Source organism: Tenrec ecaudatus, chromosome 4, assembly GCF_050624435.1.
Source record: "Tenrec ecaudatus isolate mTenEca1 chromosome 4, mTenEca1.hap1, whole genome shotgun sequence".
NCBI classification, from domain to species: Eukaryota; Metazoa; Chordata; class Mammalia; order Afrosoricida; family Tenrecidae; genus Tenrec; species Tenrec ecaudatus.
Genome location: NC_134533.1, coordinates 145,817,784 through 145,833,140, shown reverse-complemented (window position 1 = coordinate 145,833,140; position 15,357 = coordinate 145,817,784). Strand labels below are relative to the sequence as shown.

The window sequence follows — 15,357 nt, the reverse complement described above, 5'->3', positions numbered from 1 at the left end:
TCATTTGTGTGGTGGTGTTTGTGTATTTCGTGGTTTAAAGTTTACTGTTCCTTTTGTTTGGGTTTACAGCACGGAAACAAAGCAACTGTTCTCTCTCTCTCTCTCTTTCTCTTTCTCATGTGTGTGTGACTTCAAAAAGTTACTGGAAAGTGAAATTAGAAGGTAGTGGAATTTTTCCATGATCTATTTGAAGCCGTGTGTGTGTGTGTGTGTGTGTGTGTGATTAATTTGGCCTCATGCATTGAGTCCCAGCTGTGCACAAAAGCCACACTGAACACATGCTAATGCCCCTTTCTCACGTAGATGACTATAAGTCGGAGCTGAGGGAGCAGCTGCCCCTGATCGCTGGCTCGGCGGCAGCCGGGGTTGTGTTCCTTGTGTCCCTGGTGGTCATCTCCGTCGTCTGCAGCAGGTAGGCCTCCTAACTCCTGCCTGCTCTGGGACCCAGGAGACCTCTCCCCATGCCGCACCCCTACCCAGCCAGGCAGGACCACGCAGGGCCACTCTGCACGGTCTTGCTGTGTGGGCAGGCTGGAATGTTCCCGATTCCTGATTTTCTCTCCGTCTGGGATCAAGTCCTCTGTGAGACTGGGCAAGGCTATGAGGCAATAGCCTCCCTTCGCAAAGCCTCATTTTAGCCAAGCCTGTTCGCCTCCCTCACACACATGGCTTTTCAGAGTGGCAGTTACAAAATTGCATTTGACTGCTTGGTCTCGCGCGCACATCCCCAGCCCATCCTGCGGTTAGAGAGCTGAGACCCTTGGCAGAAGGCCAGAGGCAGGTGGGGAAGAGAGAAGCCGTGGGAGAAAAGAGGGCTCCGAACTCTGCAGAAGGGCCACCCCTGAAGGCTTTGTGCATTTTTAATACTGTTGCTGCTGCCTTGGGAGCCTCCTAGATTCCGAGGTGCAAAGCCCTGCAGTTGCCCCCTTTGAGCAGCTCCTCAGCATAGCCAGTGCTGATGGGCCTTCCTGCCCCCAGGCCCATGCTCTGGCCAGGGCCACACTCCCAGGAGATGTTTTAGCGTAGCCCCTGTCTGGCTGTGAGGCCTGGGCTGAGTTGTGGGGTGCTACCACTGAGCGAACACCTCTTCTCTGTGTCCGCAGGAAACGGGCTTACAGCAAGGAAGCCGTGTACAGCGACAAGCTTCAGCATTACAGCACTGGCCGAGGTGAGTAGAAGGCGGACGCCCAGCGCCGGCCCCCGCAGGCCGCCCAGTCCAGTGTTCAAAGACTCCTCATCGCCAGGTTGGCTGGTCTCAAACAAGCCCGCTTCACTCCTCTGGTGCTGGGCTGTGCCTCTCTGCGTGTCTCCGGGGACCAGGCTGCCGCCCTAGCCACCGTTTGCCCATTGTGGACACGCAGTGGCTGCCTGGCAGGCAGATTATCCTCCGCATCGATAAGCCCGCAGAGGACACAGGGATGGCGGGGAAAGACTGGGTTTAGCAAGTCAATAAATCCTGAAATCAGACTCAGTGGGGAAAGATGGAGGGTTCTCTATTAACATCTCCGGCCTTATCTTCTCCAATTGAGCAGCTGGGGAATGTGTTAACCAAATGCACAGATAAGCCAGAGAACACGAATGCAGAGAATTAGAAAGATAGCAGAACCCAAGAGGCCAAAGTGTCGGGATATTTCCCAAGTGCTTTCTTTTAAGCAATCCCTTGAAAAGTTTTTCGCGCTCATTATCTCGCCTCCCCCTTGTCCAGAAATGCGTGGATGACGGCAACTAGAACTGGGCTCCCCGCCAGTGTGCGCGCACGGCCTGGGTCCAGGCTGTTCTTTCATAATGACAGGATTGCAGGTTTTGCACAAGGTCCCACTGGGTCCCTTGGGCCATCTTCCTGCCTCCAGAAAGCGGAAGGCTGAGGTGATGGGTCTCTAAAGAGCTCGGAGCGAGGGCCACAGAAGCCCTGGGAAATCGGCCCCAGCTCTTTGCGCTATGCTCTGTCCCAGCCTTCTGCCCTGAGCCCTAGCTAACCGACACCCCTCCTGCTGCAACACAAACCCTCTTCTTCCTGCCCAGTCCCTTGGGAGGAGGGAGAAGCAGGCCTCACACAGCATGCCTTCTGGGAGCAAAAGTGGCCTCTGGTGTGGAAGTTCTCAGGGACCAACCCCTGCCTTCCTCTGGGCTACCTGTGGCGGGAAGGGCCTGGTGACGTTCGCTGCAGCAGGTGCCCCCCGGAGGAACTGCGTTTCAGTACAGTCGGCCAGTCAGGACCACAGCCACAGGAGCCCCGCAAAGGGCACTCCGTAGACATGGCTTGGAATGGACGCCCAAGAACCTGCCAAGGGTCTGTAGATGGCCAAGCCCAGCATCCCCAGGGCAGTCATTGCTGGGAGGGAGTTTGGGTTCAGGGCTGATGTAGAGACACCCCTACTCCACCTTTCAGCCCAGGGCAGCTCTCACAAGCAGCAGCACAGACCCCGGGGGCCGAAGCTTTTGAGACCACATGCGTAGCTGATGCTTCTGAGTCCCGGTGTCCCCTTCTTTCCCTTCCCTGCCCTCAGCCATCCTGTGCCCCCATCTTAACCAGATGCCACTGACGTTGCAGGGAAAGACCCTACTGTGCACAAGCCTTCCCCACATCAGTACACACTCTCTCACTTAAGCACAAAGCCTTCCAGGCAGGACCTTTCTGGGAAAACAAGTCTCGGCCGTCTAGATGATCCTAGGGTGGTGGTGCCCACCAGCTGCCTTAGAATCACCTAAGGGGGTTCCCTCATCGCCCTGTTTTCTGCCTCTCTAATAATTCTGACACTGTACCCCATTGCTCTTGGGGTGACTCCTTAGCATGATGGAATAACCTGGCCAATGGAAGACCATTTCAGAGCTGACATCTGGTGACCCTTTAGGATGAGTCATTTACAGATGGTCATGTCAACTGGGAGGCTGAGTCAGGGCCATGGGGGCCACAGAACTGGCCTTCAAAGAGGAACTTGGAAGTCCAGAAGTGCCCGAGGAGAGGGATGGGGCACCTTTCAAGGGCACTTTCCTTACTGAAGGCCATGCAAGCCAAGCGCTGGGGCATCTCTCATGGCCAAGCACTGCGTGAAGGTGGGGCTGATGTCCTCTGGCCCCTTCAGCCCAAGCTCTGGCCATTTTCCTAACTGGAGCAGGTAGCTGTGCTGCTGGGTCACCCATGGCTACACGGACACAGAGGTGTGCTTCCAAGTGCTCCCAGCCACCTTCTGAGTCCTCTGTGGCCTCTAAGGCCAGCATAAGGTGGTTTCCTTGGCTCCTGGGGTTCACAGAAAACCCAGTGCTGGAACTTTCTTTCTGCATGCAGCACCAGTGGCCTTGCCGTGTCCAGGGAGGACACGGGGAGCCCAGTGCTAACCCAGTGCATATCCTGCCCAAACTCAAGGTGGCACAGGGTTCCCCTGGCCCAGAGGTCAGCCTCTGCCCTAGGAGTCAGCCCTCTTTTGACTTCAGTTCTTTTTTCTATTTCTTTCCGTTTCAAAATAAATGTCCTGTCCCTCTATTCATAACTGTTGTTCCTTTATGCCGTCCCTGGCATCTGGCTCCACTGCGCTGCACCAGGCGTGCTGAACTCGCAGACTCATACATTGCAGGGCCTCGGTTCGTTGTCTCGGCAGACATCCATCACTCTGACTCACAGCCAAAGGACCGCTGAGAAGGCCTGACACACATTTAGCAGAAGAGGAACCGGAAGGTTCTGACTCACGGGAGTAGAAATGATCAGTTATCTAAAGGCTACTCTGGGCTATGCATTGGGAACTTGGTTCTGGTAGCTCATTTCAATTCATCGGGCTCTCTCCAGCGCTCCAGGAGGCCGGCATTAATCTAGGCTGGAGTTGAGTTGTTAGGTGCCTGGATTGGGATACGTTGGTGCTTGCTTCACGGCACTGAAAGAGTTCACATGGCAGAAGCAGGTTTGTAATCCAAGTGATTTTATGTGGAAAGGGGAAGTTTTAGGTGTTACAGTCTCAAAAAGCACACTGTTTCTGGAAAGCGTACAAAGCCATGCTTTCAGAGCCGCATGGGAGTTCACAGCTAAACAGGAAAAAACAAGTGGAAAAAAATCCAGGAAATACATGGAACATGTTTGCAGAACGAGGAGATTCCAGTGCTCAAAGGAGAGGCCTGAGTGGGAGCTTGGGCCCTTGTTGATCCTACTGTGCGAAATCATGTGGCTGGGCCTCATCAGTGTGCCCAGGTGGACCTCCCACCTGGGTCTAGGGGGCTTGTGTCTGAGCATGCTCAGTTTGGATCTTTCCATTGGTGTCTAGTGGGTGCCTCATTTCTTTCCAACCCTTTTGTTGTGTCCTTATTATGTGGACAATGGGGAGATAACCCCTCCCCCCCACCCTCTGTCCCTGTTCTGGCTACCTAACAAAGTCACTCAAGGTCACCCATGTCCTAGACTCACATGGTATAGTCCAGTCGGGTTCTCTAACTGTGGCTGAAAACTCATGCCTTTGCCTATTACAGTTTATCTGAGTTACTGTTGTGAAACTCTAAAAAAGCACAAGCAGGGCATGTGCCCAATGACTGTGGACTGACAACGACCCTGCCTTCACGAAAGGGGGCCGAGAACGGAGGTTACAGAACAGGAGACAGGAGGGTGAGCCTTGACAGATGCAGACAGATGGTAGGAAGCAGAGATGTTCTGGGCATTTCAACTTGAATTCCCGGATCATTGGGAACCAGCCCCTAACCCACTGCCATCAAGTTCAGAGTGCCAACTCATAGTCACTCAGAAGGACAGAGTTGAACTGCCGCACAGGGTGTTCAAGGCTGAGAATCCTTAAGAAAGCAAATTGGTTTATGTTTCTCCCATAGAGTCACTAGTGGGTTCGAACCACGGACCCTTCAGTTAGAATCTGAGTTCTTTAACCATTGTCATGGCAAGGGTCCTTTGGAAATCAACATAAGCTCATTCAGAAAACATTATGGGGGCCTCACCTCATATCCGAATGTTGCACATTTAGAAAATTAAAGCGGGATTGCAGATGCAGTCAATTTTTATTTCACCAAAAATGCGTAGTGGCCTCCCGAGGAGAAGCATTATAAAGTGGCTACAGAGCTTGTCTCCAAACCACAAGAAAGCAGATTAGCGACTCTGTCAGCCAGGAAGGAAGTGCCTAGCTTTATTCTAGTCTTGGTCCAATTCAATCGCATGTGTGTTTGATTGTGTTTTAAATTCCTGAGTCAGGTGCCAGCATAGGGGTGCTTATCGAGTTTGTAGGTAACGCGGGAGAATGTAACTAACACTACAGAAGATGGAACGGAGAGTCAGGAATATCCTGCAGCTTTGAATGCTAATGTGAAACCTGTATGATGCGATGTTACGAGGATAAATCTAAAAATCCAATGTTTAGGTTAAAACAAAACTAAATCCGCACTCCAAGGCGGATGTCTGACTTGCTGTTTGTTCATGTGAAGATGAAATGTCAGGATGTAGTTGACCTCACGCTTCACCGGAATGCTAGATAGCTGATTAAAGAGCCAAGGGTCATTACTAATGCAGAATTATAACAGTAATGACCCCCCACTTGAGTGGCCCACATTGAAGTTCCGATCAGAAGAGGTGAGACGCAGACGTGCTAACTCTGTGCTGCTAAGGACACATCTAGAATGGTGTCCTCCTCCTGGGGACTCCAGGCACAGCGGACACTGTTCGTGAAGCTCTTGCCCCACGAGAATGTTAGGTTTCATGGGTGGGAAATACCTCGGTCCTTGGCTTTGCACAAGAAAGGATGCACACTGAAGCCTGGTTTAGGATCCAAGTGTGTTTTATAAAGGACAGATGCAGCTTCCAGCATTACAGTAAACTGGGCACAAGCCAGGGAGAGAGAGAGAGAGAGAGAGAGACCTGGCCACCCGGAACCGCACAGGAGCAACTAGAGAAAAAGAAGAAAAGGGGCCATGGGCTTCAGATTCTGACCTTTTCAGGCCCTCTGCTGGGAGGCGTGGTCGATGGTACTGATTGACCCCATGGATTGAATTAAGCCCACCCGGCCTAGATGGGGCCAATCCAGGTGTACCATCCTCCTGTCTCAAAGACCTGAATGTGAGCATGCCCTCTAACCCTAATCAGCTTCCAACTTTCTGTAAGGGGGCCCCTGGGCATGGAGAGGAACACACCCCACTCTGGCTCCCTAACAAGAACAGCCGGGCTGCAGGAGCATGTCAAGTCCTGGTGTGTTACTGAAGTGACTTGAAAATGCCAATTTTCGGAGTTGGAGAAGAGAGAGCCAGCTGGGACCTGAGATGGTCATGGTCAGACATGTAAAATGTGATACATTGAAGGAAGCAGATAGTATGCTTCATGAGGTTAAATGGAACCATGGGTTGAAGATCAAAGTAGCCAACGTTGATTTAAGATAAGGATGCACACACACACACACACTGGTGGAGGTGAATCCCTGTCTCTGGAACATTCGAGGGCACCTAGAAGCTATAGGGAGAGATAGAAGGTTGTAAGGGGGATTCTTGTTTTATGTGGGATACAAAGGACCTTCGATATATTTGTGGGGAAATGGAATAAAAAGATAATGGAATTTTTCCAAGAACTTTGTGAAACCCCTTCATCTGGTCCTGTTTTCCACCAGGACCGGGGACTTATCTTGCTCCAAGATTTTGCCTCTCGCTTTCTTGGCTCTGGGTAGTGGGTGGGCTTCACAACTGCAAAGACTCAGCATCTGGCTCCTGAGTGCCGCCTTGAGTGCCAGGGTGAAGGTCAGTGGGCTCCCTGGCGGGGTATTCTGACTGCCTCTTTTGGAGACGACAGAAACATTCGTGCCTAATAAAGACCTATGGGAGAGAATGAAGGGTCCCTTGGCGCAAAAGGTGGCTGAGTTTACAGTGGGTGCTTAATAAATGTCAAATAAATTTAATGAGCTAAGTTTACCCTGTGTTTCCACTGCTGGCTCAAAGCCAGAGCTCCTAAATCTAGGTTAACTCTTCTAATTCTGAGCCCATTGACTACTGCCTTTGAATTACCCGCAGGACTTCGATGGTTCAGTAATAGTAGGCTTGCCAGCCCTGCCTGACAATTTGTACCTAAGAAGTAGGGAAATATTAGACTCGTTTTCCTGCACAAGTGTCCACAATAGGATGCAGCCTTGTGCCCACTCTTACATTTTAAGAGGTAAATATTCAATGGTTTTTAAAGCAAACCTTAAAAAAAGATTATCCAACTAGAAGATGGCAAGAAATCTGCATTAGATCTATCACTTTTCCATTTGGCCTCATTAACTTAGCTTGGATCTCCCTTCTTGAGTTCTAACTGAAGCCCCATCTGGAAATCCACATAACCTGTGCTCTGTCATGGAAAAAGACAAAACCACTCCCAAATAATCCTGGTCTTGACCCTCAGAGGTAGGTAGAGGAAAGCATCGGTCATGCGCATCAACCTTTAGTCTTAGGTTTCCTCCCAAAATTGGCACTTTAAAAGCCTTCACTTGAATAGCGTTGGCAATCTTCCTGTGCACCTCCCACCCCCACCACGCTAGATTCAGTCGTCCAACTTGCTTCTAGTCTGAGTTTTCTAACTGTCATCTACCAGGACCACACGCTGCTGATCCTGGTGCGCATCGGCGTGTCAGAGTCACAACTGTGCTCCAGGGGGTTGTCAGCAGCCACTTGTTCAAACATAGATTCCTAGACCTTTCTAGGTGATCTGGAACCTTCGGTTACCTTTAGGGTAGCAACCTTGTGCCGTTCTGGGCACTTATCGATTTCATTTGTCAACTCAAAGTCTGCAACCCTAATGTGTCACCTTCCATGGTCAACGGTTTTCTAGTTCTATGCCCTGGTTAATACCATCACGATTTTTCTAGAAATCTTGGCAACAGTTGGGATTCTTTCTGCCTCTCCCTAGTCCCCATCTCCAATTGATCACCAAGAACTATAACTTCTCATTTGAAATTTCTCTTGTTCCTTTTTCTGGTCTCATCTCAGCACTTGGGATGGTATCTCTGTTGTCTCACACCTTACTGACTGCAACAGTCTAATAGCTGCTTCACAACAACCTCCCTCCCCACAACAATGCGTGCAGAACGCTGCAGGCTGCCAGCAAATGAGCCCGCCAGTGTCCTGATCTGAGCACAGCCCTCCTCTGCCCAGAGAGCATTTGCCGCCTCTGGATCCTAATCCTATCACAGTCCAGGCCCTCCCGGCACTAGTGCGTCCATGCTGTTCCACCTCAGATCCCCTTCCCTCATCTTTCAAACTGGCCCTTCCCTCGTCCTCACTGAAGCACAGCCAGGCTGCTCTCAGAGCCCCACCTCGTGACACTCCAAGAAGCTCCCCCTTCAGTGCAGGACTGTGTTTACTTATTCCTTGAGCTCAACTTGAATCGGGGAGCTCCTAGGATTGATTCTGATCTGGCCCCTGGTACCCATAGCTCCCTATCACCTCTAGGTTCAATACTCCCAGCTTGGCTTTTTCTGTAGCCCTCCAGATTCCAGCACAGTATTGGTGAGGTGCCTAGAAGAAGAAGGGGCGATCTGTATGCTGAGGCAGAGGCTTGGTTGGACTGGCCTGAAGTCCCTTCTAGAAACAGTGTCTGTGTGGAGCCATAAACAGCTTCTCTCTTGAGCTTGAATATCAGGACCAGTCAGTCTTGGTTCAGTCACAAGGATGAGGGACAAGGAGGAACACTTATTCATTTTCCCACGGCTCTCTCAAAACCTCCTGGGATACAAAGACATAAGCAACCTACTATGTGCACCCTCTTCAAAATCAACCATGGGTTCCTGGGAACCATCCACCAGCTGGGCAGCATCAGCATCTTCTTGACATTTCTGAAACCACATGGGCGTCTGTGGTCCTCATGTACCCACAGTGATGTCCATAGTACTGCTTTTTCACTCTTCCTCAATGAGGGCATCTTTTCATCCCCACCCCCACCTTCCAAAAAAAAGCCCACTGCCATTGAGTCAAGTCTAGCTCATAGTGACCTTATTAGATAGGTAGATATGTGCCCCTATGGGTGTCCAAGGCTGTCATTCTTTATGGGAGTCGAAAGCCACATATTTTCTCTGAGGAGCGGCTGGTGGCTTCCAACTGCTGGCCTTGCATTTAGGATCCCAATGGGTAACCAGGCAGCACCTACTGTGGGGATTTGGCCTTTTACCAGCCTACTTCTGATCTGCTCTGAGATCTTGGCATTTTTACATGTCTCCAGCTACTGTTCAGCTGTAGCCCACACATCTGCGGCGTCCCAAAACTTGTCCCGCCTCTTCACCTTTCAGAGCATGGTGACGTGATGAATGATGCAGGGTCACTGGCTTGGGCCAGAAGTGTCTTCCGCTTCAAAGGCTGCTCAGTTCCATGGAAGAAAGCACTGCAAAGTGGCCAAGGCATTGGTCCCCAAATCTAACATATTGAATACCTTGGACTCTGTTGAAGATTTGCGAATCTGTTGGAATTATTGCTCCTTACAGCTGTCGACAGCCCGATGTGGGATCCAGGGTTAGCATAAAGTGGTTTCGAGGTCAAGGAATATCTGTACAAATGATATTGTTAATAGATAGGACTAAGTTAGAAGATTGTAACATTTCAAATCTTTGTCTCTCTAAAGACAGCAGCCATCAGAAATTTAGATCCATACATAGAATTTTTGTGTCAAGCCTATGTGAAAAATAATTGAAAACCACAAAATATTAGATACACATAGTATTAACAGTAACAATTACATGCACAAATATTGTGCAGACCATTTTTAAATGTTCTGTGTTATTGAGATAGCGGCACAGTTGATACTATTACTGCCGCTCATACTATTTCCCCAACACTCACAATTTGAGAACATTTTCTGAGCCCTGTCTCCAAATGTTTGGCTGTGCCTGTCTCCGCAGCTGACTTGAATTCCTTGTTCACTGGCTGGTGATTCATTGTGCTAAATACCATTTTCCTGATAATTAAAAACTGCTCTCTGGCTAGTGGGAGCAGGAACAGGCTGATGCAGGATTTATGCAGAAACACAAAATGAGCCAGAAGACAAATGACCTGTTCCGCCTAGCTAGAGGCATTTTCCCCTCATCATCTTCTGGGACTTGAGAAAGGCTAGCTGTCACGCAGGCACGAGGCCTGGGAGATGTGTCATTTCGAGACGAGGTAGGCACAGCAGGAGCCGTCACACGCATGTGCTCAGGCCAGATCACTCTCCCGATTTAGAACAGCCGCCTTCCTGCCCAGCAGAGGCCCAGGTCCAGGGCCCGGGCAGCCCTTCCTAGCGCCCTTTCATCAGAGGAAACACACTGAGCTCGAGCAATGGGTTGGGCCTTTGATATCATCTTTCCTGGTCCCTTTGCCCCACTTGACAGTGCTTTCTTTGCTGGGGGGAATGATGTCTCCTGATGCCCAGATGCAGCAGCCCTGTACCAGCTCCTGTTGCTTCCGAGTCGAATGGGACGCCTGGTGACCTGTGTGTGCCAGAGTCCAGCTGTGCTCCACAGAGAGGCTTGGTGGTGGCCGGCCTTCCTCCAGAAGCAGTCAGCCAGGCCTTTCTTCTAAGTGCCTCTATGTAGACTGGCCCCATCAGCCTTTCCATGGGTGTGCCCATTTTCCCCATGCAGAGTCTCCAGAGGCAGCAATTGGGACATTCTCCAGTGACCTTGAAGCAGCCTCCCCAGTTTCTTATGGAAGACTTCAGTGATGACCACTGTCCCCAGCACAACCATCGTCACTTCATACCATCCACACACGTGCAGGCACGCACCCCCAGGCACATCGGAGGCTGCCGGTAGCGCACCTACCTACCTCTCTTTATGCGCAAATTGGCTCCATGGTCATCACAGTGTGAACTTTCTTCCATTTGGCTGCACTTAGTTGTGCATTACTGGCCTCAAAGAACCCATCCTCGCTCCATCAAGGGATGAGCCATCTCCCTCCTGGGAATAGCTCTTTCCCTGCACTGATTGGGGCCAATATCTATAAAGCTCATTAGCTCAGAAACCTTTCCCATTCGTCCTTATATATGACTTCACTTGGAAACCATTCATTACAGCGCATTCTAGATGGTTTAATTAGCTTCCAGGAAAGAGTGCCTGTAGGACAGCTAACATACATGGTTTAAAAGCCCTGGATCTAAAATAACAAGGTAGTGTGTTTTGTTTTTTTAAGTAACTATTATCACCTTTAAGCAGCTTACATCGCCCACTGCCCCCCACCTCGCTGCTCTTTTCTTCTTTCCCAAACACTTCTGAGAACAATGTACTGATAACAATAACAATGAGCATATTAGTCAGCAAGTCCTTACTGTACCTGTCCACCAGGCAAAGTAACTTATTGGCGATATGTTCTTTAATCTCCCAACCTCCCAGGAGAAAGATGTTATCAGCTCTTCTGCTGAAACTGGTAAGAGAGCGGTGCATGGACAGCCCATTTGCAGGGCTAGTCAAAAGGCACCTTGGGAGAAAGAGGAGGCTTTCTACTCCCATAAAGAGGTATAGTCTTTGAAAGTCACCGTGGCAGTTCGACCCTGCCCTGCAGGGGCGTTATGAGTTGCCATCGACCCGGTGGCAGTGAATGAGTGAGTGAGTGAGTGAGTGAGTGAGTGAGTGAGTGAGTGAATGAATGAGTGAGTCCACTCCCTCGTGCTGAAACCAGACAGTGCAGCAGTTGCCCACTCAGCTGCTAACCCAAAGATTGGCAGTTGGTACCCCTCACCGGGACTCCTCAGTAGAAAAGACCTGGCATCCTGTTCCCATAAAGATGAATGCCAAGACAAGCCTATGGGATCCGTCTCTACTGTCAGAGGGTCACCGTGAGTCAGAACCAACTCACCGACACCCGGCAACAACCGTGGAAGCCTTGGGTCTGCTCTCCCCCATGAGCCCCAACATCTCAGCCATTTCTTCCCTACTCTGGCTCTCCTCAAGCAAAGCATTGGGAGAGGTCACACGTTGTTAGACTGGCCTGCTGTCCCTTTGGCACTTTGGAGGAGTCCGTCATCATTTCGTCTCCTGTGCACACGGACCGACTCCCACCTGCAGTGTTTACATGTCCTCTGGCTCAGAGAACCTCCAGCAGGTCAAGCAGCTTCAGCCAGTGATCGGTGGGAATTGTCTGGTCCAGTCCTAGAATGGGCCAACTGAGGTCTATGGCCTTCTGCACAGCTTCTCAGCACTTCCTCGGGGTCATTCTACCTGCTTCAGTCACCCACACGTCTGTCTGCTGCCTTAGTTTCCCATCTTCCCTGTGCCCCTACAGGTGCTTTGCAGTACCGCCTCCCAGAGAAGGCACTTGCTTTCAAAGCCTTGTCTTAAGGTTTGTTTCTGGAGAATGCAAGGCAAAGCAGTGGCTGCCTAGAGGTCCTGCTCTGTGATCTCTAGATACTGTCAGTGTGGTTTCACTAATGCTTGCCCTTGTTTCCACTGCAAGAATAAGAGAAACTTTTTCTTGAAAAAGAGATGACTGACCACCAATCCATCCCACTCCCATCTCTATTTTTCCTATTTCTCCACTGTTCCTATTTCTCCAAACTTACCTGTTTGGCTGCTAACCACAGGGTCAGCAGTTTAAAGCCAATCACTCCAAGGGAGACATGTATACGGTTTTCTGCTCGAAAATCCACAGCCGCAGCTCTACTCTGATCGCTGGACTTTGTTCTCTCTCGCTCTCGCTCTCTCTCTCTCTCGCTCTGGTTCTCTCTGCATGCCAACACTCTTCACATCCTCCAGGGATTAGAACATCCTAACATAAAGATGAAGACCCACTTGATTTGTCCAAATGTAATCAGCATGTTCAAAAGTCGGTACCGCCTCAAATTTTCCAAGGGTCTTTTGGACCATTGGTACTGAGTCCCTTCTGCCTCACAGAGACCTCTTGGGTTTCAGAGGAGAATCGTGCTGCACAGGGCCTTGCAAAGGCTAGTTTTCTCAGGAACAGACTCATCAGACTTGGATTCCAGTGTACTGCGAGTAGACGCTGGCCTCTAATCTTCCTGTTAGCCGCTGAGCACAGCAAATGTGTCTGCCACCAAAGCACCCCAGGAATATTCTAGCATGGCCTTAACCACCCTAAAACAAGACAGCCACCATGCTGAGGGTGGATTTTAATGGGATAAATGGGAAATACCTTTTTTAAAAGAAGAGACACTTGTTCGGGGCAAAGTACTTGGCTCTCTTTGGCATAAAAATCTTCCCTTTCAATTACTTGGCCATGTCTTCCATCCTTGTCTGAATTGGGGGCCGGGGCAGCATAATTTGGGAGAGGTGGAGAAGCATCTGCCATTATTCTGATTGCGCATGTGTGAAGGGCTGGGAGTCACCAGAGACTAAGCCACAGTGAGGAGGTGGGGGTTGGGGTGGGGATGTGATGTTGAGACTGAGCTCAGGAGTCTTTGCCTTGGCCCCAGCCGTCAGGTGGGAAGCAGTCTGGCTTTCCTGATGGCCTGCCTTGCTGATCTGAGTCTTTCCTGAAGTAGACAGCACAGCTGGGAGGCAGAATTTCTTTCCCCCAAGGATGAGCTACTGAGACCAGACTGTTTGGCTCTCTGAGTCCCCATCTCTTCCAACAACTCTACCACCATGAGGATCATGTCTATTCTTTGCCCAGTGACACGTCACCCACATTGAAAAATTGCCTTGTGAATGAATCCATTTGTTTCTTGTTCCATTTACTTTTTTGTCCCTTCTCGTCCACTCTTTGTATGTATTTCCTTCTGCAATGACAGTTCTCTTCTGCGCCCATACACACCTATTTATCTTGCCTCAACAGTGACAAGTTATATATTCCTTACTATGTTTCTTATTCCCCATTTTACTCAATTTCTGACCAGCGTGTCTGCAGGCACAGGGGTTTGATAATCATTTTTCTTTCCTTTTTCTGGGTAGAGTTTGCTCTTTTCTCTATTTGTTTTTTCTAAGCTTTTCTCTTCACGTTTTCTTCTCTGGCACTTCCAATGTGAGTGCTTTCTACTCACTGTTTCTTTCTTTCCTTCTTTCGAAATCCATCCTCATCCCTCTTGTAGTCCTGGACCACAGTCTTCAGTTATAACCCTAAGAGTGGCCTCCACTCAGGAACATTGTCACGTTGATAAATATTGATATCTCCCTACCATTTTACCACCACTTTCCTGCTAATGCACTTGGTTGGCATCAATCAGCTTCCTTGCCGTCTGTGAGCGCCAGAGTGGGAACTGGTCCCGATCTGTCACTTATAAGTAATCTGCTTCACATTTCACCAAGAGCACACACACAAAAAAGAAGAAAATATGGAGGAGAAGTAGAGGGCAGAGGACTAGGCTAGAGTGGCCCTGAGGGGAGGGCGATGGGGAGGCCGGACAGAATGGCAAAGAAAAGTTACAGCCAGTGGATAGGAGAAGTCCTCTCAGGGATGCCCTTAGTGTTCAGGACCTCAGCCAGTACTTACTGTTGACCTTGAACGCTTTGGAATGTTAACCCTGCTTATCTCCTCCAACAAGGCTCCCCAGGGATGAAGATCTACATTGACCCCTTCACTTACGAGGACCCCAACGAGGCTGTGCGGGAGTTTGCCAAGGAGATCGATGTCTCTTTTGTGAAAATTGAAGAGGTCATCGGAGCAGGTATGGCTCTTTCCCCACCCCTCGCTTCTACCCTTTGGGCGTCCAAAGGTCCTCTTCCCTCGGCTCTAGGTGCTCTCTTCCCGCTTAAAAGGCATCTCATTGGGAAAGAGGCCCCCACCATCTTTCTCCTGAGGAGATGAGGATGGGCATTCCACATCGAGAGTCTCAGACAGAAAGACACAGCATTCCGAATCTTTTGGGCACCTTGAATCTTGGTGGCCAAGTTTCTCTGGCATGTCGGCGAAGGCAGCTGTAGTTTTCAGACATTTGGCAGCGGCTCTGGAAGTGGACCAGCAAATTCGGATCAGTTAGAGGCACAAGGTACTCAGCTGAGCATCCTTTGGAAGAGATATGCCTATTTGAAATATACACGCTGGGCCTAAGATGTTGGTCACTGACAGTGATATCCCAAAAGATCTAAGCCCAAATTTATGTTTCCACTTGTGTGCATTGGAAGACAGACCACGCTGTCTATCCGGAAGATGCCTCTTTTCTGCTGAAAGTCCACTCACAGGCCGTGCATGGCAACAGAAGACAAAATTCACTCCCCAGCAGTAGGTCTTCGCCCATCTGCTTTGCTGCATTGGCATAGAAATGCATTTCAGCATAGGTGCCCTCAGGAAACCACATCGAAGAGTCAATGGAGAGTTTTCATCTTTGTTTCTGGTTCATTTGGTTGGGTCAATCTGGTAATGGGCCCAGCCTTGTTAATGGAAATGAGACCAAACATTAAAAAACTGCCAATAGTTCCTAAGTGCGCTCTTTACTGCCTCATCTACTGCCTCTTTGGAGGCTTCTTAGAACGCGTGTTTGCTCTGTGTCCTCTTCCTGACTTG

At 49.9% G+C, this 15,357-nt stretch overlaps 1 protein-coding gene across 1 annotated transcript in view; it reads left to right on the top strand.

Annotated features, from left to right (window-relative positions):
- Positions 1-15,357, top strand: part of EPHB1 (EPH receptor B1) — a 387,857-nt gene that overhangs the window by 278,378 nt on the left and 94,122 nt on the right. Inside the window, 3 exon segments of the mRNA XM_075548849.1 lie at positions 304-412; positions 1,104-1,168; positions 14,399-14,521. Of these exon segments, the coding sequence (XP_075404964.1) occupies positions 304-412; positions 1,104-1,168; positions 14,399-14,521 (297 nt within the window).